Raw genomic sequence first — 22,919 nt, 5'->3', positions numbered from 1 at the left:
CTGCCTCACTGAAGAAACAGGGGTCAGCATAAGGTCATGCCGGGAGGGGAGGTGGGGTGGACCTCCCAGGCCTGGGGCCACAGGGCTGAGCTGCTTAGAGGAAGCTGGGAAGGAGCCTGGGTCACAGGGCGAGGTCTGTGGCCAGGGCTCCACCTTCTCTCCTGCCTCCTGGTCACCACTAGCATTTGGGGCTGGGCTCAATGGCTATGCAGTTGGGAGGAGGAATGGAAATCAGAGGAAGAAAGCCTAGATCGGAGGAAAAAACCCAGGCCCCTCCACACCCAGGGCTCCTCCAGGATGCCCGCTCAAGCTGGGCCTCCAGCTCTCCTGCCACAGTCCCCTGTCCCCGGCTTCAGGAAGGGGAGGGTCAGAGCCCTGGACACTGTGCCCCCGGCTGTGAGGACGCGGCCTGAGCTGCTGGCACGTGGGCCTAGCCATGAGGCCCTGGCAGGTGGCACCCAGGCAGGCTCTCCTCTCCCAGGGCCGGCCCCCTCCCCAGGGTCAGCGACGGTGGGCAGTGGGGGGGCAGGACTGACCCCTTGCCATGGGACTGCACCCCAGGAGCCGCGTCTGGGAGTGGAGTCGGCCACCAAGTCAGCACCTACCTTCTGGTGGGGGATCACTGGCAGAGGAGACTGGATCGGGGGCGCTGCCGTGGAGATGGGAATGGGTCGCTTCGACCTGGAGAAACCAGAAATGAGGCCACGTGAAGACAGTCACGCCTGGGCCAGGAGCTCCGCGGAGAGCCATGGAGGCCGGGCAGAGAGCCTGAGACCCACTGCCCACTGGCAGGCGGGTGGCTCCAGGAAATCGCTCGTCTAACCAGGGTGGAAAAGCATGGCCTTGGGCACTGGGCAGCCACGGGCCTCTGCTGGGGCCTTGGGGGGCTGCCTGGAGGAGAGAAAGCAGGGAGGCTGGCTTCCAGGCCTGACGGCCCACGCCTGGCAGCACCAGACCCACCCTCCCAGCCTCGTCTGTCTAGTGAAGCACAGACGTGGAGGTGCTTGATGATGACTTGGGCCTGGTCCTCCTCTGGCCCAGCTGCCCTACGAGACCCTGGGCACAGGGCTGGGCCCACCCCCAGCCTCCCCGTCTGGAGGGCTCCACCTACTTCTGCAGGGTGAGGCTCAGGTTGTAGCTGGCGGACTTGATCTTGTTCTGGGCCTCCAGGTGGGTCATGGTGTCTGTGTTCACGCCGTCGATGGCTACCACGAGGTCCCCCTGGCTGAGCTGGGACTGTGCCGCCTTGCTGCCTGGTGTGATCTGAGAGGGCGCAGATGTGGGATGAGCATCAGGAGGGTGGGCCTGAGGTTGGCTCAGGCTTCGGGGAAGCGTCACCTGGAGTCATGGGTAGAGGCCTGCCATTTTGTCTTACACTGTGGCTGGCACCGCGGATCCCCAGCCGATCCCTCCTGCTGGCACACAGCCACCACATCTCCTAGTGCCTGTGTCTGCGTGTGGCTGGTGGATGTGGAGGGAAGTGGTGCACGCCCCCCCAGCCTGTCCCCAGCAGTCGGCCTCGTACCCTGCACCCTGCACTCTCTCTTCTCGCCGGCTGACTGCATGCAGAGGACCCAGAGGACAGCTGAGCTACTAGCAGAAGAGACCTGAGCCCTGGGGCTGCACTTGGAGGAGAAATGACCACAGCGCGCTGCACTGGATGCTGCATGAGTGAGAAATGAACTTTCCCTGTGCCGAGCCATTGGGCTACACGGGCTCTTGCGACACCAGTTTGCTTATTGCACCACCTGCACCTGAGAACCCACGAAGCACCTCCCAGCTCCGGGAGGGAGGCGATAGGCAGGAGCAGGCTCAGCATCACCACAGAGATGCTGCCAGGTCACAGGTAGGATGAATGCCCCTCACAGAGCATCCTCGTGTGAGTGCCTAGAGCTGCCATGCGAGGGAGCCCAGCAGGCTGGGCGCTGTCAACCCTGCCGGGTGAGCAGGCTGGCACACGGGGCAGGGCTTGGTGCTCTGAGGCTGGCTTCATCCTGCCCGAAGGGGAGGTGTGGTGGTGGGGGCCAGGGTTAGGGGGCCAGTTCCCTAACCCTGCACCCTAATGACAACACAGAATGTTAGAGTCTGCCCCCCCACCCCCGCATCACAGAATGCCAGGCCTGCACCACCTGGAGCATCCCACACAATGCCAGGAGGCCACACCCCAGGAACATTACGTGGGACTCTGGCTCCGACCCCACTGACATCATGGGCAGTGCCCCGCTCTACACACCTGGCTCCCGCCACAGCGCCTGGGGCTGTGGAGACCCTGCCAGCAGGGCCATCACGGGAGACTCTGGAGGCCTCGTGACATCACCTGAAATAGTTTGGTGGCCGCTGCGGGGACATTCCGGGGAATGTGATGAAGCCCCACCTCTAAAGACGCCTGAGACGCCTGAGGACACGCCAGGTGGCGCTGTGCATCACTGGAGTGACCGCAACGTGTGGAAGGCCAGGCAGGCCCCACCCTGAGTGGTGCTGGGAAGAGGAGCCTGGCTTTGCCTCCCCAACTGTCCACCAGCCAGCCTTCCTGGTTCTCTGGGCACATGGCCCCACCGTGCTGGCTGGGCCCAGGGACGAGGCCGGCTCCTGAGGCCGGCTCCTGATGCCGGCAGACGTTCTTTTCTGGCCAGGGTGTCCGGACCATCTTAGACAGAGCCAGAGAGGACGCGGGGACAGTCGCCTGTCCTTGGGTGTCAAGCCTCACAGGGCTTTGGCCCGGCAGGACTCTCCCCTAAGCCAGAGCCCTGCGGCCACTGCCCGCCAGCCTGTGCCCAGGTGCGCTCGGCAGGGCGCCTGAACCGAGCGGATGATGCCGTGACCACAGCAAGAGTGCTAACTGCTTGCACAGCCACCTCTGCCCAGAGCTGCCTCCTGCCCTGGGTCTGCTGAGACCATGAGGACAGGAAAGAAAGGAACCCAGGAAGCAGTTGGCAGTGGGCCTGCAGTCCAGCCTGCTCCCCAGGACTTCTGAGCTACCGCTCGGCCCGCCTCTCACTTCACACCACCCTCCTGCCGGCCCAGGCCCAGGAGCCTCCACCAACACAGGCGCTAAACAGGGCCCAAAAGCAACAGCAAAGGAACACAAAACACCGCAGGCTGAGAAGGGACTCCTGAGGCAGGAGCCGCCCCCTCCTCCTGGCTTCTTCCGGCCTGTGCTCTCCCAGCGTCTTATATAGACATTGTCTACAAAAGTGGAACAGACTTACTCTGAACACCCAAATACCCACCACCAAGGCTCTCATCGACGGTGACATGTCACTCAACTTGCTGCTCCACGTGCCGGTCCCTCCCTCCACCCACCAGGCCAGCTTCGCCAGAGAAGGCACAGCCCCGGGCTCCCACTGGGATGAAGTGAGCAGGCCACTGCCCTCCCGCGGACTGCCCGCAGGGCCCCCCAGCCCACTCCCCCACACCAGGGCTCCCCAAATGCTTCTAAGGAACCACAGAGAAGGCCCATCAGCCTGCGGCAGGGAGCTCCCGGGTGAGGGGGTGCTGTCCACACAGACCCCAGACAGCAGGGCAGGCCTGCTGCCTACAGAAGTGATAACTGCCAGACAGGCCCAGAGCCATGTCCGGAACATGGTGGCTGACAGTGTGAGCAAGGACACCAGAATGACATCCAAGAGGGGCTGGGCCAGATCGGCTCAGGAAGGGGGTGGGGGTGGGGGTGGGGAATCTGGAATGTCCTGCGCTTGGAGCCCCTCTGGGCACGGGCTGGCTCACACCAAACTTCCCCTTGCCAGGCCCTGCCTTGCTCCCGCCAGCCTCAGGTACCCATGGGTGGTCCTTGTCCCCAGGGTAGAGCTCGGCCTCCCTGAGGCCTGGTCAGGACCAGGCTCCTCTGCCCCTGGCACCTCTCTCCCTGCACCTGTGTCTGCCCATCCTGGCTCAACTGCCTGGCCTTTGGCCACTGAGCAGGTCCAGGACCCTGGCTGCCACCCTCCTGCAGCGAGTGCTCTTCAGTTCTGCCAGCTTTCCACAGAGAGGCGGGTGCAGGCTGGGATCTCCAGCTGGGCCCAAGGGTCATCACATCCCTCCCCACCGCAGGAGAGGTGGGCCCACAGAAGGGTGGGGCACCCTGGGCTCTTGCCCGGAGCCCCGCGCCGTGAAGGGTGCGGTCCAGGCATAAGACACACATGGGTCTGTTGTTGGACTCTATCCCTCTCTGCTTTCCTCACCCCAGGAAGGACCCAAAGCAGCCAAGTCCTCGGGGGTTTTCTTTTCTTTAGTTTTTCTCCTCGTAAGCATTTGAAGGGCTCTTTGTAATCGTTGCTTCATCCCACTGCACTTTCCGCCTCTCCTGTCACCAGCTGGGAACCAGTCCTGGCAGAGCTCCGGGCCTGCGTCTCGGCTCACAGGTTCCCGCAGATGGGCTCAAAGTGCCTGGGGCCAACGTTGCCACCAGGAGTCCTTCCACCTGCTGAGCCGGGTCTTCAGGGGCCCAGAGGGGCACAGGGCTAACGATGCCAGCGAGCAGCTGTGGCCCGCCACCTGCAGGAGCCCGTGGGGAGGAAGTGAAGGGACGGGCATGGACTTTGGTCTGAGCCAGACCCGAGGTTGCAGTGCCAGCCCCGTGCTCTGTGCGTGTGGAGAGGACATCCTGGTCCTGGGACGGCGAGCATTGCACTGTTAACAGGGAATTGTGTAAGGCGGGCACGGAGCTGAGGGAGCTTCCCAGGGGCGGGGCTGGGAGGCTGCATCCCTGGCTCCAGAACGAGAGCCAGAGCCGGCAGAGTGGGGTGCACAGGGCTTCCCTGGCTGAGCAGCCTCAGCCACATGCCGCCCCTGGAGGGCCTCGCACTGGCCGGCCGGGGAGAGATGCTCTGTCCAGGCTGCAGGGGAAGCAAGGCGCCGGTGCGGCTCAGGGGCACCCATGCCACTGGCTCCTATCTCCTCAGTTCCCAGGCCGCTGGCAGCGGAGGGCAGCTGGAGGGCAGCTGCGCTCCCCGAGGAAGTCCCCAGCCATCTCTCCCCGTGCTCAAAAGCAGACAGGCCCTGTCTGCCTCCCCCTCCAGATTTGTCCACGTCAGGGTGATGGGAGGGGTGCGGGGGGGCGGGGAGGGGGGAGCGAGGGCAGCCGGTGGATGTTGGGATGGTGTCGCTTCCAGCATCTCCTCCCCACCCTTCCCGGGGGATTTCCCGTGGAGCCCTAAGTGCATCTAACATTGTGCGATTAGATTACTGCCTGCCACGCTCTTAGAGTCCCATCTGGACTCCCCTGGGGCCTTGCTCCATCCCCCACCCTCCTACTGGAAACGTCTGTCTCCCCATGGCCCCACTTCCAACCCCAGCCTGGCCAATAAGCAAGGCAGAGTCTTATCTAAGCTTAAAAAGCGTCTCCTTGCACAGAGGGTTCTAGGGCAGGGAAAACACCGTACACTGGATGGTAAACGCATGTCATCGAACATTTGTCCAAAACCACAGAATGTATAGCAACAGGAGTGAGCCCTAATGAACCGGTGATGAGGATGTGTCCATGTAGGCTCATCAGCTGTAACAACTGCACCACTCCGGTGGGAGAGGCTGACAATGGAAGGCTGTGCATACGCAGGGGCGGGGGAGGGGGGTGACAGAAAATCTCTGTACGTTCCCCTCAATTTTACTGTGAACCTGAAACTGCTCTAAGAAAATAGTCTAAAGATAAAGTCTCTCCCCACTGTCTGACATGCTCCAGCGCCTCCTGGCACGTTCCCCTCCCTCCTCACCTCAGGCTTCCTCAAGAAGGGACAGCAGGCCCTGCCTCCGCCACCTCCCAGCGGCTCACACCAGCCATCTCGCTCTGGCCCCTACACTCCACACAGGACAATGACCTCCCTGTGCCCAAAAGCCAGGGGTCCCTGGTTCCTCTCCAGCTGACCACACCATCCCCTTCCCTGGCCCTCCGAGGGTCTCTCGAGAGCTCTCCTTCTTCAGTCCAGGCCCACAGCTCCGTCTGTGTCCGGGAGGTCACCTGCAGAATGCTCCCGGGGCCACATCCCGCCCGCAGGCCTGCAGAGTACTGGGACACGGCAAAGACCCTCCAACCCTCTTAAGACGCCTCCTGGGGAGAGGGGAGGCGTGGTCCTAGGGGCCTTTGCAACGATAGACTCTGCCCTGGACAGGAGGGGCCTGTGTAGAGAGGGACAGAGCTCTCCCAGCCTGGAGGGCCACCCAGCAGGGCCCAGGGGCCTCCTCACGCTTGCTGCCGCCGCCCTGGAGCCTGGGGCAGTCCATGAAATCGGCCCAGGGCCTTGGAGGTTCTGGTCTCTAGGACCCCAGCCAGCCTTGTGCCCACTGCCTTCGGGCATCACAGGGCAGGGAGGTCTGCCAGGGAGGGCCTGCTGAGGGCCGCTAAGACGAATTCTCGTGGAGGGCCTGTGGGCTCTCCAGTTTGCTCCTGGGTGGGGGCGCCTGGGAGGCTTGCCTGACCTTAAAGGCTATAAACAGCTCGGCCTGTCAGCACTTGGAGGCGCTGCCCGAGCAGCAGCTCCAGCAGCTCTGGATTCCAGGAATTGCCGGCACAGCTGCCCCAGAATAGACTTGGCCTTCCCCTCCCTGGGGACCCTCTGTGCCCTGGTCCCCATTGTAGCTGGCAGAGTCTGACAAATACTGGAGCTGAAGACTGCCAGCTGGTCCACAGGGCCGGTCCCTGGCCTGCCCGCCCAGGCTGAGGCCCCCTCCCCGCCATTCTCACAACTAGTGCCCAGGGACAGCAGGTGCCAAGGACTCCACAGGTGCCCGTTGGTTCCATAGCATCTCACAAAGGCACTGTCTTCCTTTTACAGGGCGAACCCACCTCTCCAAGGTGACAAGCTGGGAGGAGCAGAGCTGGACAACAGCACACGCCTCTCCCATTAAGGGGAGGACCCAGTGTGCACCCAGGGGCAAGGCCCAGAGCAGGCCCAGACTCTGGGCCAGTGGCCAGCGGGGCTGGCACAGGCTGGCACAGGTGGGCGGGCCTTTGTTGCTGCTCCCACCCCTCCCCCACTTCCTGGAGAACTGGCTGGGGTGGGGAAGGCGGGGAGAGGGCAGCTCCAGTTGCAGGCCCAGCACCTGTCCGGGATAAATAAGGCCCTTCCCTCCACCCTCTGAGTCTCCCTTCTGAACCCCCTTCTTTATGGCTCCTCAGGCTGAGACCCACAGAAAGGAGGCCGGACAGGCTGCTGCTGTCCCAGGGGAGATGCTGAGGGGCCTGTGGGCAGGATGGGGTGGGTTGAGCTCCCACCAGCCTGCAGGTGGCAGGCGGCAGCCTTTTCACAGGAGGAGCTACAGCTGACAGGTGCCTGGCCCCACTCAGTGCTCCTCTACCAGCCCCAGCCGGAGGGGGGAAGGGTCAGGCGTGGGGGCAGGGATCGCCACAGGAGCTCCTGTGCAAATTCAAGCCTGTTTGCTTGGCTCTGACCCTGCCTGGCTGACCACCCGCTCTGGATTCAGTGCAGGTGGTCGTGAGAGAGCTCCTGCTGAGAAGAGGCAGGCCCTGCCCCCGGGAACCCGCCTCTGCAATATGCCCCCAGTCCCCGAGCACCCACTGGTCCCTGTGGGAAGTGAACTGCAGCTGGAGTGGCCCTGCACCCCCATGGGGGAGAAGTTCCTGGTGCAGAAGGGCCTGGAGAAGCCCAGCAGGCAGAACCACAGCGCTGGGGGAGGGCAGGGCTGGGGGCTCGGGCAGGCCTGCAACACGGAGCCTGGGGCACCCCAGTCTGGGGATGAGCAGCCACCAGAGCAGCTCACCAGGAGACTCCAAGCCCCGGGCAGGCCCAGTGCCCCGTCCAGCTTGCTCCATGGCCTTGGTAACTTGGGGGGTGCCCCTGTAGGAAGCAGGGAGGCCATGTGCCCTGCCCTGATGCCTTGTGTGGGCTGCGGGTTCTATTCTTAAAAGTCCCCCTAGTCATGGCTCCAGCACATCCCAATACACCTGGTGCCTGCAGTGAGGACATGCTTCCTCCTGCCTAGCTTCAGGCCTCTGTGCTGCATCCAGCCTCGCTGTCCAGGCCAGGCGGCACATAGTCCCTGGTGAGGCCATGGCCATCCTGGTGTCACTGAGCCAGGAGGCTGATCTCCACCCCAGGGATGGGGCAGGGAGCCTCAGAAGGAGGCCTTGAGGATGGTGGGGTTGGGGCTGGGGCAGGGTTGGGCTCAGTCCCAGGTGGGGTGGCCAGGGGACCTATGAGAGTGAGAGTGGAGGAGGAGACTGCAGCCATGGGATGGGAACGTGCAGGGTGTCCTGGGCTCAGAGGCCCGTGTCACCACACCCTGAGGCAGGGTGTGCAAGCCCTGGCTGTCTTCTGAGTATGGCCCCCGGCTCCCGGCCCGTAGTCTGGAGGGTGCGGGCTCAAGTTGGAATGAGCCAGCTCTCCAGGACGAGGGAGGCTAAGGTCGTTTCCCCGGGCCAGCACCCCACCCCCGAGAAATGCAGCCTCCCTAGCACCCTGAGGGGCTTTCCTTGGGGTCCCTCCAAGGGCCCACGTCAAGTTCCACAACCAGGACTCCTCCTCCAATGGGGGTGTTGGCTTCCCACCACCCTGCCAAGCAGCTGTCAGGCCTTCCCCAGCTGCCCACCTCGGTGCTTCCCTGTCCTGAGAAAAAGCTATCTTCCAGGTGGGCAGCAACCAGACACTCCTGCCCACCCACTACCCTCCCGTGACAGCCCGGGGCCTCTGCCGGCCCCCTCGTGCCCACACCAGGACTGCTGGGGGCTGCTCTATGCCTCACATACCTCACAGTCCACCCCAGGACCCAGGACCTTCAGCCCCAGCTCTGCAAGACTCGCAGAGTCCCTTTGCTTGACAAATGTTGCCTGAGCATCTATGCTCTAGGCTCTGGTGTGGGTCCTGGGGACTCGGCAGTGGTTAAGACAAGGTTCTCTCAGCAGATCTAGCTGCTCCTCTCGCTGGGTGTCAGAGCCCCAGCAGTCAGCAGTCTGTGAGCTGCCCTCGGGCAGTGCCGTTCCTGATCGCAGGCAGACCCGGCAGGACAGGGTCATGTTCCCTGGCGGGCAGGCGAGCATGGGAATAAGATGTGAGACAGGCAGGTAAGCAGCCCTGGTGAATGGGCAGGGGCTTAGGCAGGTGAGGGAGGAAGGCCCAACCCCAGGAGGCCAGCCAGTGCCAGGTCCTTGGAGGGGACTGTTATCTTGGGTCTGAGACGGAATGGGTGCTGGCGCCCAGTAACCAGCCGAATCCAGCCCTGAGCCCTGACAGCGAGGTGGGCAGTCGGCCCATCTACCTATCCGCCCCCGTTACCTGCCCGCTCCACCCTGTGGGTGCTCGCTCCCCAAAGCCCACTTCCAGGGAGACACTCCCGGCCTGGGGGCACCCTGAGCCCACCCTGCCGAGGAAGGGCTATCCTCCCTTCCCTTGTCTGCCAGCCCCTCTTGGCTTAAAGCACCCTCAGCTTGCCCATTACATTCCACATTTCGCAGGCTGGCCAGTTTGGCAGGCAAACAGCTGCGACAGAGACCAGGGGGCTATGGCCGGCAACATTCAGTTGGCGCCAATCCCAGCCCCCAACTGCAGGTGGGGTGTGCTCTGATTTTCAAGAGCCTTGAGGAAGACGGACAGATGGACAGACACACTGTTCTCTGAACATGCCAACCCCTGCAGCACCAGGCCGCGGCAGCACACTCACCCGGGAGATGGTGAGCGGCATGTTGAAGTCCTTGCCCCCTTGCAGACGGAAGCCCCAGGGCCCAGGCCCCGCCAGGGTCACGCTGTAAGACATGCTGGTGCGGACAGCGGCAGCCTCTGTGGACGGAGGAGTGGAGTGAGAGGCCCTCGCACACCCTCCCCAGCCCAGGCCTCGGCCCTGATCCCCAACCCCGACCCAGCCGTGCCTGCTCTGTCCCTGGCTGTTGGCTGGGCTGTGTGGCGCTTCTGAGAGGCTCCTAAGAATAGCTGGGAACAAATGCCATCGACACTGATATCTGCCCTCTGCTGCGCCCATAAATGGACTGTAACCCTACACTGTGCCCGCCCGTCCAGGCCTCCCAAGCAGTCCACCGTGACTCATACGGCTAATATAGCCCCTGGGGAGGGGTGTCCAGCACCCAGCACCCCGGGGGCAGGACGGGGACTGGCCAGGTCAGTGACAATGCTCTCGCCTCCCTCTCTCCCCTCCTTGCTCCCTCTACCTGGAGAGCAGGACGCACGCTCTCTCCCCAGCTGCACCACCCCTGGCCCAGAAGACGATAGCTGAGCCCCTTGGGCAGGGCTCTGGGGGTCTGGTTATGCTGCCTTGTGCTCTCTGGTGAAAGGCTGTACCTTGTGTGGCCTGGAGCCCTGGTGGTCCTCAGGGCAGGTGAGCCTCCAGCTGGCCTGCACGGAGGCCCGTCACTGGCCCCAGGTGGTGCCGGCCCAGCAGCGATCATCATGCTAGCCTGCGTGGCTCCGTGCTTAGAGTGTCAGCCCGCACCAAAGGGTCTCGGGTTTGATTCCTGGTCAAGGGCACGTGTCTGGGTTATAGGTTCAACCACTGGCCCCAGTTGGTCAGGGCACATGTGGGAGATAGACAATTGACGTTTTTCTCTTTCTCCCCCCTCCCCCTTCTACTCTCTCTAAAAATCAGTGGAAAAATACCCTTGGGTGAGGATTAACAACAAAAGCTCATCCTAACAGCAGCAGCTGTGGGCATGGCTGAGCTCAGCTCCAGGCCCTTCACAAGCTCATCCCCTCAGACCCGAGAGGCGGCGCCTCAGCCGGAGCCCGGCTCCGAGAGGTGAGTGCCTGTCCCAAGGTCACTCAGAGAGAGGACTCGGCCGCCCTGGAGCCTGGGCTAATTCCCACGGGACTCGGGCCAGAAACGAGCTCCCAGTGGCCACAGGTGCCTCCCAATGCCCAGACTGGGGGTGGGGCGTGGCGGGGAGGTCTTGCCTGCACCCCTGAGCCCCGGGCAGGCTCACACTCCCCAGACCCTCGGGGCCAGGGGTTATTCCTGGCCCTCCTGGCTCACTTACGCTGGAAAACCTGACAGCAGTATGGAAAGCTTCAGCTGCCAGCAGGCACGTCAGGCCTGTGCCCTTTGCGCTGGAATGGCAGGGGGCAGGGAGGAGGAGAGATGCCATTTGCTCAGCTGCTGGGCCATGGGGCCAGGGGGGCAGGGAGGGCAGCGTGTTCAGTGTGTTCAGCCCACAACCCCGAGACAGCATGTTCTGGGAGGGCCTAGGACCCTCGGGACTCCTGCCAGTGTGGCTCTGGGCCAGGAAACCTTCAGAAGCCTTACCCCAGAAGAGACCTCAGGCCCTGGGTTGTCTGGAGAGAGATCAAAGCTCACCCTGGCCCCTGGCTGGGGAAACTGAGGCTCAGGGAAGGCAGCTGGCTGAGCTGTGCCCTGGCCTTCCCACAGGGCTCTGGCCTGGGCTGGGCCCCAGCATTGAGCGCAGGCCTGGGTGTGAGCAAGTGATTCCCTGTTGCCGGCACCCGCCTCGGGCCTTGGGCCTGGCGCAGACAACGTGCCGGTGCAAGGAGTCCCCATGTCACAGCAGCACTTGGCAGCTGGCCCAAGATCACAGAACGGCCACTCGGAAGAAGCCCAGGAGGGACTGTGTTCCTTCCTCCACGTCCCACCTCCTCTGCCCTGTGCCATGTGGCCCAGCCTGTTCTCCCTGCTGCTCCTGCAGGAGGCCAGCAGCTTGGAGCGCCCCTCCCCTCCCCCATGCCAGCCCCTGCCCTCCCCCACGCCCTCCCTCCACCCTGACCCAGCCCTATCCCCTTTCCTAGGGAGGACCAGCAGCGTGAACAGTGTGGGGTGAGGCAGGAAGGGGAGGGGGGGAGCCACGGCTAGGCTGTACCTGGAGATACAGGCTCTTCTCCGGACTTGGGGACCTGCCTGATGCTGCCCTGGGGAAAGGGAGGGCTAGTAGGAGGGATGCTCTTAAAGGTAAAGGCCAGCCCCTCCCCCATCTGCCTCCCCTGGGAGACCCAAGACAGCCATTGAGCAGATGGCACCCTCAGGCTGGGGGGGAGCCGCTTCTGGTAACAGCAGCTCGCTGGGTCGTGGGGTGAGGGCAAGCCTGATCTTTGTCCCTTCTCCACTCGTCCCCTCATAGTTTGAGACAGGAGCCCAGGGAGAGAGTCGCAAGGTGGGGAAAAGGGGAGGGAGGAAGAGAAACTGCTGTGGGCCCACACTCTTCAGGCCTGCAGTTTCCCTCCCATTTTGGCATCAACAGATAGAGACCAAGTTTGTCGAGACTGCTGCTTTTTATTTCCCTCTACCCTGTCTGAGCTGCACGGCCTGGGATGAAGGCCACTGATTTACTAGCAAAAGAAATCACAGGTGCAGTGGGTGCGCACACGTGCTCAGCGCATGCGGGTATGTGCCCGACAAGGAGCGTGCGCACAGGCGTGGGCACAGTGCAGGCAGCGCTGCAGGGAGAGGCCGAGGCGAGGAACAGGCTCCGCAGTGGAGGGAGGCGCGTGCCGGGCAGGGGCAGCCACGGTGAGCCCCGTGGAGCATCGCCACGGCCTTTGCTCGGACAGGACAGTCACACACGCACTTGCGGGGAGCAGCTGCCCGGAGGCAGGAGGCCTGGCCCCACTCCTCAGGCTGAGCCTGGGGAGCCGGCTGCCCAGATGACAAGTGGGTGCAGACCACTTGGCGTGGCAGAAGTTCTGTGTTTTAGGATGTGAATCCAGCACACCATGGTGACAGGGCCACTCCAAAGCCCACAGTTCATGGGCTGATCCTGGGTCTGTGTGAGGGGCCTCGAGGGGCTGGACGTGTCCCAGAGGAAAAGGAGAGCCAAGGGGGCCCTACATCCTGGGGTCCGGGCTAGGGAGCAGCCCCTTGGTCTGAAAAACAAGCAGCACACATCTGTTAGCCCAGGACTGTCTCCCTCCCCACCCCCCTCCCCCGCCCGTGGGAGCAGCCTCCGGTGGCCCTCTGCAGTGAGGGACAGTGCCTGAGGGCAGGCTGTCCTGGGTCAGGGTGGGCCTACTCTGAGACGCGGCAAGTGGCCTGAGAGATGGAGCCAGAAGTGTCTAGGTGCCTGCAGGGGCCCCCAGGTCCCCGGGCTCCTAGGTCTGGACTGAGGTCCCTCCACCCCACTGTCCATTTCGCCACTGTCCTCATTTCTCTCCCTGTGCTGGGGCACCCTCCCTCCCCCCGCTCCTCCACACCTCAGTCCTGCTGCCCTACAGCACTGCTTCCTCCGGCCTCTGCCGCAGCTCCCTCATCCAACCTGTCCTTGCGGGCCACACAGAGGCCGGCAGGGCAACATCCTCCCAGGCTCCACCCGCAGCACCGGGCCCGGAGAGCCCTCTGGCCAGCACTTGAGCGGCTTTCCCAAGGCTCCTGCCGCCTCCTGCCCTCTCCTCCCCCTCCCCCCAGCTCCCAGGGCCCTTTGGCTGCTTCTGAGGTCACAGGGCAACATTCTGTCCCAGGATCCTGAGAGCCCCTGGGCCCCCTCATTCACACAGCCGTTCCCTCAGCCTGGTCCCTCGCTCCCCCACTCTGCCTGGCAACGCCCCCTGCACCTCCGCCTCCCTGGGGACCCTTGGGGCCTGGCCTCTGCTCCCACACCCTGTGTGCTGATCCTCAGTGGCAGTGCTTGGCACCGGTTAGGAGCCTGCCGATGAGCCACCCCTCTTTTCCCAGCCCGGTGTGCCCCCAGGCCAGGCACTGTGCCTTTTATCATCGCCCCCCAAGCCGGGGCGCAGCCATGCCTGTCCGGCCCCTACGCCTGTGCACAATGCAGGGCTCAGGGCTGGGGAGTGAGTCCTCGTGGGGCTGAGCATGGGGGAGCGGTGCTCCCTGAGACACTGAAGTTGGAGGGGGCAGAGGCTCCAACTGTAGGGGCAGGCCCGGGCTCCCCTCTCTGGGACATGCAGGAGGCAGCGTTGGAGAAGGACAGCAGAAAAGTGCCTGTGGTCTTGGCCTTGCTAGGGAAGCTCAAGAAAGCCCAGAAGCTGGGGGTGCCGTGTGGGTGGGAGTGAAGGACAGGGGTGGGGGAGGGCAGCCTCAGGGCCTGTGCGCGTGGCATTTCCATGTTCCAGAATATGGCCTTCTCTAATCGCCATCGGCATTCCGTTCCATAGGCACTTGGGCGACAGCTGGCTTTCTTTTAATAGCCACAGTATTCCGGGCGACACCCTGGTCGCAGGGCATGGCAACGAGCACACACACGGCATGCACCCCCACCCGGGTACGCCCAGCCTCCAGCTACACAGAGGTGCGCACCGCCCACACGTGGTGACACGCAGAGCTTAGAGAGACGCATCAGGGAGCTCTGCTCCTGTGGGTCGCAGGGACAGCGTGTGCGAGCACAGGTCGCACACAGGAGCGCTCATGTGTGCGTCTGTCCCAGCACAGAGGCCACCGCCTCTGTGTGTCAATCACAGTCACAGACGCCCTCAGGCCTGCTCCGAGCCTCTGGCAGTCTTAGACTCCCAGGCCCCCCAGGCGGGCAAGGGAAAGCTGGGGAGCCGAGGACAACCCCGCTCTCCTGGCCACCCCCTGGGCTCCGTGCCCCGTGCCCCGCCGTGTCTCCGGTCACCTTCCCGGGATCCTCTGCTTCACGTCCCTGGGACTTGGGCGGGGCCTTGGTCTCCACGTCCTCCAGGCCCTGACTGCAGGGCGGCGGGCCACTCACTTGCTGGGCGGCCCCCCACATGGCAGCTGCCTCCGTGTCTGTCCAGCCCTGTGAGGTGAGAGTGAGACAGTTTTGCTCCTGCCCCTCCCCTGGGCCTTGCTCCATCCTCCCCACATTTACTCGGGTGAGGCCCATGACACTGTTGGCAGGGCTGCTGGTCGCCAAATCCCTGCAAACTGTAAGTGTGTGCGCCAGGGGTGTGCGCGCACCTTCTAACACAAGGGTGATGGGTGTGTCTTCAGGGGGGTCCGGACCTCTGTTAACAAATAAGATTCCCTCCTCGATGTCTCCCACAGCAGTGGTTCAGGGAAGGGACCCTGACAGCTCCTCCCTCAGCCCCCAGCGGAGAGCCCTCCGGAAGGGGGCAGTGGGAGGAAGGGGTGGAGGGACCCTGTAGGCACAGTGTGGAGGAGCCCAGGTGTGGCTGGAGACAGGGGCCCACGATCAGGGAGCTCTCCTGGGGACCTCAGGGAGCATCACAGCTCCAAACCCCAAGGAGGGCAGCAGGCTCTAGAGCCACCGTGGGCAAACTACGGCCCGCGGGCTTGATCCGGCACGTTTGAAATGAATAAAACTAAAAAAAAAAAGACTGTACCCTTTTATGTAATGATGTTTACTTTGAATTTATATTAGTTCACACAAACACTCCATCCATGCTTTTGTTCCGGCCCTCCGGTCCAGTTTAAGAACCCATTGTGGCCCTCGAGTCAAAAAGTTTGCCCACCCCTGCTCTAGGGTCTGTATCCACCCATGGCACCCCAGCCAGTCGTGGACGTAGAGGCAACTGTTTCAGGGAAGGACACAGAGGGTCAGAGAGGGTGAGCCAGGCTCACAGTCAGCACGTGATGGAGCTGAGGCTTGCACCAGGGCTGTGCTCCTTCCTCTGCACCTGCGGGCTCTCAGGGCTCCCAGGAGGACGGGCTCCATGCTGTGAACAGGGCCCTGAGCTAGTTCCTGTCTGTCTCTCTGGAGGCTCATCTGGGACCAGAGATGCTAGTCTTTTCCATCTGTGGCTTAAGGGGTAGTGCCAGCCTGGAGCAGACACGGCCTGGAGTGGGAAGACCCCTGCTCAGCCCTGGCCTTGCTGCTGGGTGACCTTGGGCCAGCCTGTTGCCTCTCTGGCCCCAATGCCCCTACCTATCAGGGAGGATGATGCCTGAAAAAGCTGTGGGAGGGGGAGGTTGGGAGGGGCTCTTCCTGCCAGTGTCCAGTGTCCTGGGGGTTCTTGAGTTTCAGCGGCAGCTCCGCCCAGAGGCCTGAGGCTGGCCTGGTTGAGGAAGGGATGGCCAGCCATAGAGGGCCCGGCATTCTTACCATCTCACTTTCAGAGCCCAGGGACTCCTGGCGTCTCCGTCTGGAGACCCAGCTGAGGTCCGAGGCCTGGCTGCTCAGCGTGGAGCGGTGGGTGGAGCGGTAGCTGGCGTAAGGGCCGGTGCGCTGCCCTGACACACCCAGCAGCAGGCCCAGGCAGGGCAGATGCTGGGCTATGGCCATTCTGCAGGGAGGCACATCTGGTTAAAGCAGAGGGTACAGACAGACAGACAGACACAAGGAGACAGGGGTGGGTGGACAAACTGATACAAGGCTAAGGGGAGTGGGAAGAGAACCCCTCGAGAATGGGGACTTCAGACATTGGGGTCCTGAGCACAAAAGACGAGGTCTTGGGAACGGACAGAAAGAAACTGGGAGTGATGAAAAGTGATGACAAAGGACAGACAGATGCTGAGGTGAAAGATACCGACAGACTCACAGGACTGGGGACAGACAGACAGATACTGGGGCCAAGGGCATGGAGGGAGAGCCTTAGGGTAGCAGGTTCAGCCAGGGGCTCGGTTCCAGCAGCCACATCTCTGCCAATGGGGACTCGGGGTTGCATAGGCTAGGCCTGCTGCTGGCCCAGCAGGTGGTGAGTTACTGACACCACCAGGCAAAAGGAAGCACTGACGGCCTTCCTGTGGAAGAGGCCAGTGCGCTGGGATCCCGTCAGCAGAGAGCACTCCGGGCCAGCACCGTGCCCGCCGCCAGGGCCCTCGAAGCTGAGCTCCCCTGCTGGGGTCTCTCCAGGTGTCGCTGTCTGGGGGGATTTCCTTGCAGGGGCAGCACTGCCGATCAGCCATCTGGCTGCCTTTTGGCCTCGGCTCCAAAACCCCCCCATTAGGATGAGACGTTGCCAAGGGAGCCCACCCACTGTCACTGGCTGGTCCCAGCTGCTGGAGCCCCTCCAATACATACACAGAGACAGGAAAGACACCCCCTTCGCAGGCCCTCCAAGCCCATGAGGGTGGGCTGGGAGCCTGGGGCTGCACCTGTACTTGGGGTGGGTGATGGCGTAAATGATGGGGTTGTGGATGGCAGAGGCCTTGGCGATGATGGCTGGTACTGAGTTCATGTAGGGCGTCAGAACATGAGCGTACCTAGGACAGAGAAGCTGGGGTCTCCCTGCCACGCTCCTCCCTGGAGACTCCCCGCCCACCCACCCTCTCAGGGATCTTCTTCCTCTAGGCCAGGCCCTGCCACGGGCACAGCCCAGCCCGGCCCAAACCAGCTGGCCCAGTCAGTCCCAGGGGTGGGACTGCAATGCCAGGGCGAGTTCTGATCTGAGGTGAGGGGCACCGGAGAGCCGTGAGAGGGCGTCTGGGAGGAAGCTGTGCCAGGGGGGTGGTTCACTGTCCCTCGGAGCCTGTGCTGCCAGCAATAAACCCTCTTCACTCCCAGTGACGCTGGTCCCTGCTCAGCTCTTCCCACACTGCACCCCAGCCCTGATGCCCACAGCCGTCCTGGCTCAGAGAGTGACTTCACAGGAGGTCCACGTCCACGGAGATCACACACCCACCACTTCCCAGGGTTCAGAGCTCTCTCTGCCTCCAAGTGCTTCTGAAGTCTGGCCTGAGTCCACGCTGCTGCAAATGTCAGAGTCCCCCCGACTCTCGCCATAAGGGCAGAAGAGGAGCAGGAGCCCTGGCTGTGTGCCAGGTGGAGGACCCAGCGCCTCGGGGAGAGCCATGGATTCCAGGGCTCCTGCAGCACCTGCAGCCCTCACAGGCACTCAGGCCCAACCCGGCATGTCCCAGCGCCTCCAGGAACCAGGCAGGCCCAGCAGGGGAGCATCTCACAGCAGCGGGAGAAGGCTGGGGCCAGACTTCCAGGGTAAGCACAGCTGGCTTGCGCTTGCACTAGGGAGGGAGGACCTGCTCCAGAGCCCCTCCATCCCCTCACCCCTTCACGCCCGGCAGCCCTTCGCTGTTGCTCACCCAGCGAAGGCCATCAGGGCCACAGTGGAGTAGGGGGCCCAGGAGAGCACGAAGAGAAGAATGACCAGCAGCACAATCTTGGCCATTTTCCACTCATTCTGCAGCCCCTGCCGCTGTCGGGGCAATTCGCTGCGGCCCTCACAGGCTCCGAAAGTCTGGAGAGCCCTGGGAAGGATGCAGAGTCCGGGTCTGACCCCACTTGGGTTGCAGTGGGTGCCAGGGTCCTGGCCTGTGCAGGCAGCCCTGACACCCCAAAAGTTCTCCATTGCATCCAGCTAAGCTGCCTCCTAGGGTTCCACCTGCGGTGCCTTCTCTGCCCGCCCCCCCCCGCCCCCAGACCTCCTGACATGCCTAATAGCCCCCCTCAGAAGACCCCATCTCCTGAGACTTCTCTGGGCGTCAGGCTGTGCTGGTCTCTAGGCACCTGCCCCACAAGCACTGGTGCTCAGCTTGTCTTTGCCAATCTGGAGCTGGGTGCCCCAGGGGTGGGTGCAGATGGGAGCCTCTAGCGAAGGAGCATGGCCCCTCCCCTCCAACCCCTCCTCCAAGCCCAGCTCTTACTGGCCTGTCTCCCCTCTTACTGGCCTGTCTCCCGAATGGCCCTAAAGATGAAGACGTAGCAGTAGATGATGACAAGCAGGGGGAGGAAGAACACGAAGCAGAACAGCAGCATGGTGTAGGCGCGGACCGCTGGCGTGAAGCTCATGTAGTCCCAGGAGCAGGAGGTCAGCAGGCCCTCGGGCACATAGGCACCTGGGAGGCCGGGCAGGCAGCTCTCAGCATCTGGGCAGTGCTGATGCAGGCTCCCCACCAAGGAGGGGCTTTGGATGTGGGGCCTGGGGTCCCGGAACATTGGCCGCAGCCCAGCCGGCCCAGTGCAGTGAGAGCCAACTGGCAAAGCCCACGCTGCCCATCCTTGCCAGTGTGGAGCAGAGGCCTCACCAGAGCCCCAGGGTCCTACTCCTCCCGGCTTCAGCCCGCTTTCTGGTCCTGCCCCGGAAAGGCCATTGCCTTGGCTGCTAACCCTCCCGCCGCTGAGGCCTCACACCCAGCCCTGCCTGTCTGACTCACTGCCAACTCAGCATCCCTCCTCGCACAGGAACCACATGGGCTCCCCCTGTGCCCAGGGAGGGGAGCCAGGTCATCACTGATAGCTGGTGATGCAGCCCCAGTTTCCCTGCTGTTCGTCAGGCCTCCTGAGGCTCATCTGCCTCGAAGCCCAGGAAGCCGCCTGGACCCTTTCTGCCAGCTGGCCAACCCAACTCCACCGACCTGCCCTTGAATACGCCCCTCCCAGACTACCTCCCCCACCCCCGGTTCCCACAGCCCACTCACTCCAGCCAAAGAAGGGCGGAAGACTCCAGGCCAGGGCGTAGAGCCAGACGCCCAGCAGGACGAGCGCCGCCCGCCTTTTGGACACCACCCCGATGGCCAGCGGGCGCGTGATCACCAGGTAGCGGTCCAGGGCAATGGCCGTCAGGGTGATCATGGAGGTGATGCCAAAGAGGGCCCCACAGAAGGCATAGAACTCACAGCCTGTGGACACAGCTCCGACTCAGCCTTGGCAGGGAGCCCAGCAGAAGCAGGGGAGTGAGGGTCTGGGGCAGAGGTGCTTGGCTCCTGTCCTCACCCCCCAAGCAGTGCAGGCTGAGCCCTCTCCGCCCTGCCTCCCTGCAGCACTGGCAGAGGCTGGCGGAGGCCTCAGGACTGGAGCCTGAGCCTTCCCTGTTGCTAACTGAGGGCAGCTACTCACTCTCTGCCAAGAAAGAGGAAGTCACCGCCTCACCTGGGCACCCTGCACTGGGAACCCTGGCCGCAGCCTCCCCCCCCCCCCGCCCCGCAGAAGGAGCCCGCGTGCCCACCTGCCTCCCCGAAGAGCCACCGCTTGTAGAGGCTGCTGGCGAAGACCACGGGGGCCTGGGTGAAGCACATGAGGAAGTCGCTGACCGCGAGGTTGATGATGAACATGTTGGCGGGTGTCCTCAGGCCTCTGCTCCTGTGAGGGCGACACTGTCAGGGGCACTTCTGCTGGGGAGCTCCCTCCACTACGGGTGCACACACGCAAGTACACGCACACACGCACCTGTGCACACACGAGAGGCGCACACACGCACACGTGTGCACTATAGAGACAAGCCGCCGGGCCAGCCGGCTGCCTAGCAAGCAGCTTTGGTGCCCAGAGTGCCTGCCGGCTGAGAAGTGAGAGCCTTGCCTCCGAGGGCGGCTCGTGCAGAGTGCAGCGGAGAGCAGGCCCCGAGCCGCTGCTCGGCCTGGGAGCAGGCTGCGGTGTCCACTTCTCACCCTCCACCTCCCTGTGCCTGGCCCCGCACTCTCCTCAGACACACTCATTCCTCAGAGCCCCTCCCGGCCAAGCTCTCTCTTCCCCTGTGCCCAGCTGTGCATCCTTCTTCCGCAGGCACCCTCCTCACCCCCTTCATCCGGGCTCAGGGCCGCCCTGCTCAGCACCGCTGCGTCTGCATTCCTCCCCTCCGCCGGCAACGGAGCTGCGCTGTGCTCCACAGGCAGGCCCTCCTCTCCCCACCCCCATTTTCCAGATGAGAACACCAAGGCTCCCGCTGCCGATGTGGCTCCCTCCAGATCACAACACGCAGCCAGCGGCACAGCGGGAGTCAAGCAGACCTGCTGGGCTGCGACACTGCATTGACTCTGCGGGAAAGCAAGCTCCGCTCTGCAGGCGAGACGTGTGGCTCACAGAGATGAGGCCTTCAGGTCCTCAAAGGCCCACAGGCACCTCGGCTAGGAGGCCTGGAGCTAGGGCTCCGCTTCTCTGCCTGCCTGGCTTGGCCATTCGGCCTGTGAATAGGGCAGGTGTGGAAGGAAGAGGGGTTGCCGAGGGCTGGAGGGCTCAGGGCCCTGGTGCCAGGGCTGTTCTTTGAGGCAGGAGGATGCCCACTGGGGCAAGGGATGGTGGAGGTGAGCTGACGGCAGGGCAGAATGGGCAGGGACTGAGTGTCCTGGGGCAGTCACCCTATGCAGAGGGTGTGCCCGGGGCCCAAGTGGCACGTGCCACTGAGCTGCCTGGACTCCTTTTGGGCCCTTCCCTGAGCTTAAAGACTGAGGCCTGAGCCTGAGACCATTGAGGGCCTAGCCCTGGCCTCACTGTCCGTGCTCAACCGTGCCCTGGCAGAGTCAGCACCAGCAATGCTGCGTGTGCTGCCCTTCTCTGCGTGGCAGGCTACCCTCAGTGGCCAGGCCCCAACCCCACCAGCCAGTCACCTGCAGAAGGTATAGATGACTGTCAGATTGCCCAGCATCCCTGTGAGGCCCACCAGCAGAATCACTATGCCCAGGGTGTAGTGGGCGTGGGCCGGAACGTCGACGGTGGGGAAGGAGACCCAGGCCGCAGCCTGAGCCTCGGCTGCCTGGAGAAAGTCGGAGAAACAGGGCATCACGTGATCCTGTCATCTTCAAATCGCCCTGAAGAGAGGGTTAGGGCTCCCAGAGGGCGGGGCGGGAGCCATAAGCTCACCTTGCAGGTCCCTCCCCCACTCAGCTGGCAAGGGGCTGGCTAAAATGGAAATGCAGATCTCCCTACAGTCAAGCCCAAACTCCCATACATGGCACAGGGCATCAGGCTCCTAGGAGGGCTCCAATCACCCGTGGAGGCTGGAAAGACACACTGGCACACACCTGGCAACAGGACATGGCTAGGACGCCTCTACCTTTCCGTGGGGAGAAGGCAGAGGCAACTCTGAGGTGGCCCCTCTCTGCTGTATGAGGCTGCTCCAGGTGCTCAAGCAGTGAGCAGTGGTATTCCAGGCCCGCAGCTCGGGGGTGGTGGAGCGGGCGGAGCCCCTTTCCAGGGCCTCCGAGAAGAGGCTTGCCCCCCCGCACCCGGGTATAACTGGGTAAGATGGCACAGATGGAGGTGTCGGGTGTCTGCAGGGAGGCCGGTGCAAAGAGATTTAAAGACGCCTCCCCCCAACTCCTTTCCGGGGCTGGTCCAGTCTCCATCCCGCTCTGGCCTGTGTAGCTACAGAAGCCATCCCCTCCTGTCCAGGCCCGAGGCTGCATCCCAGGTCCGAAGGGTACCCTCGCCCTCCCCAGTTGTGGGCGTGGCCTGGACTCTGGCTAGATTGATGGGGGCAGCAGAGCACACCTAGCACCTGCCTCCCTCGCTGGACAAACCCAGTCGCCCAGAGTGAGCCTGCTTCTGTGGAGGGTCCGTGGGCAGCCAGCCCGCCTCAGGAAGGGGGGCCGCCAGGGGCAGGTGTGGCCCTTCAGCCCCTTCCTTCAGGCCAGGCTTTCTCGTCCTCGGTGCGCTCCTCCAGGAAAGCCCGTGCCCTCTCTCTCCAGAGGCCGCTCTGCAGGGCAGGCTCAGAGATGCCCAGTGACACGCCCACAACTCCCAGCAAGGCACAGGCCTCTCCGCTCTCCTCCCTACACCCGTGTCCCCAGGAGGGGTCAGAACAGAGGAGGAAGGTCGTGTGCCCACAGGCGCTCGCCCAGCTTACCGTGGGGCTGGTGGGCAGAGGAGGGTCCACGCTGGAGGTGCTGCTGGGTGAGACGGGGGTGGCCACGCAGCCAGGCTCCCGGGCTGGGCCCAGGGGGCCTCTTGGTCCTGAGGGAGGGTCCATCCTGAGGTGGGTGGCCTTTTCTTGAGCCCACGGGAAAGTCAAAAGCACGGGAGCCCAGGATGTTCCGAAGTTCCCCAGCTCCTTCCTGCCAGTCTGCCAGGTGCCGCTCCTGCAGCCAGCGGGGCTGGCAGCTCTGTGTGCAGTGACGCACACAGGAGGAGAGTGTCACCGCCTGGAGACTCAGCTCCACGGTCTGTCCCCACCTTTAAGCAGCGGGGCTGGGAGTGCACACGCGCACTTGCTCCGTGAGACCGCCCTCATCACAGGTCCCTGCTGAGGACAGCGTGAGCGTGCGCGTGTATGAGGGTGTCATGTGAATGTGTGTGCATGTATGAGGGTGTCAGTGTGACTGTGCGTGCATGTATGAGGGTGTCAGTGTGACTGTGTGTGCATGTATGAGGGTGTCATGTGAATGTGTGTGCGCGTGTATGAAGGTGTCGTGTGAATGTGTGTGTGTGTACGAGGGTGTCAGTGTGACTGTGTGTGCATGTATGAGGGTGTCAG

General features: G+C 63.4%; 2 protein-coding genes across 8 annotated transcripts in view; both read right to left on the bottom strand.

Moving 5' to 3' along the window:
• Positions 1 to 9,957, bottom strand: part of LDB3 (LIM domain binding 3) — a 57,452-nt gene extending 47,495 nt beyond the window's left edge. For 6 of the 7 annotated variants that reach the window (XM_059662039.1, XM_059662044.1, XM_059662040.1 and 3 more), the window contains exons 1-4: positions 9,815 to 9,957; positions 9,610 to 9,725; positions 1,112 to 1,263; positions 606 to 681 (exon numbers count right to left, since the gene is read on the bottom strand). In XM_059662039.1, the coding sequence (XP_059518022.1) occupies positions 606 to 681; positions 1,112 to 1,263; positions 9,610 to 9,702 (321 nt within the window). In that variant the 5' untranslated portion in view covers positions 9,703 to 9,725; positions 9,815 to 9,957. The remainder of the gene's footprint in view (positions 1 to 605; positions 682 to 1,111; positions 1,264 to 9,609; positions 9,726 to 9,814) is intronic. The other variant, XM_059662038.1, reaches the window with a different exon arrangement.
• A 2,270-nt stretch (positions 9,958 to 12,227) lies between these two features.
• On the bottom strand, positions 12,228 to 22,415 carry OPN4 (opsin 4). The gene is made up of 10 exons (XM_059662037.1): positions 22,293 to 22,415; positions 21,055 to 21,200; positions 19,680 to 19,813; positions 19,153 to 19,353; positions 18,399 to 18,570; positions 17,818 to 17,982; positions 16,873 to 16,980; positions 15,881 to 16,061; positions 14,471 to 14,614; positions 12,228 to 12,767 (listed from the first exon to the last, which is right to left on the bottom strand). Exons 1-10 carry the CDS (start codon positions 22,413 to 22,415, stop codon positions 12,729 to 12,731), a joined length of 1,413 nt encoding a protein of 470 aa, XP_059518020.1. The 3' UTR covers positions 12,228 to 12,728.
• Between the last annotated feature and the right edge of the window lie 504 nt (positions 22,416 to 22,919).

The sequence above is a fragment of the Myotis daubentonii genome, chromosome 13, assembly GCF_963259705.1.
Source record: "Myotis daubentonii chromosome 13, mMyoDau2.1, whole genome shotgun sequence".
Classification (NCBI taxonomy): domain Eukaryota; kingdom Metazoa; phylum Chordata; class Mammalia; order Chiroptera; family Vespertilionidae; genus Myotis; species Myotis daubentonii.
This window is presented reverse-complemented; position numbering and strand designations above follow the sequence as displayed.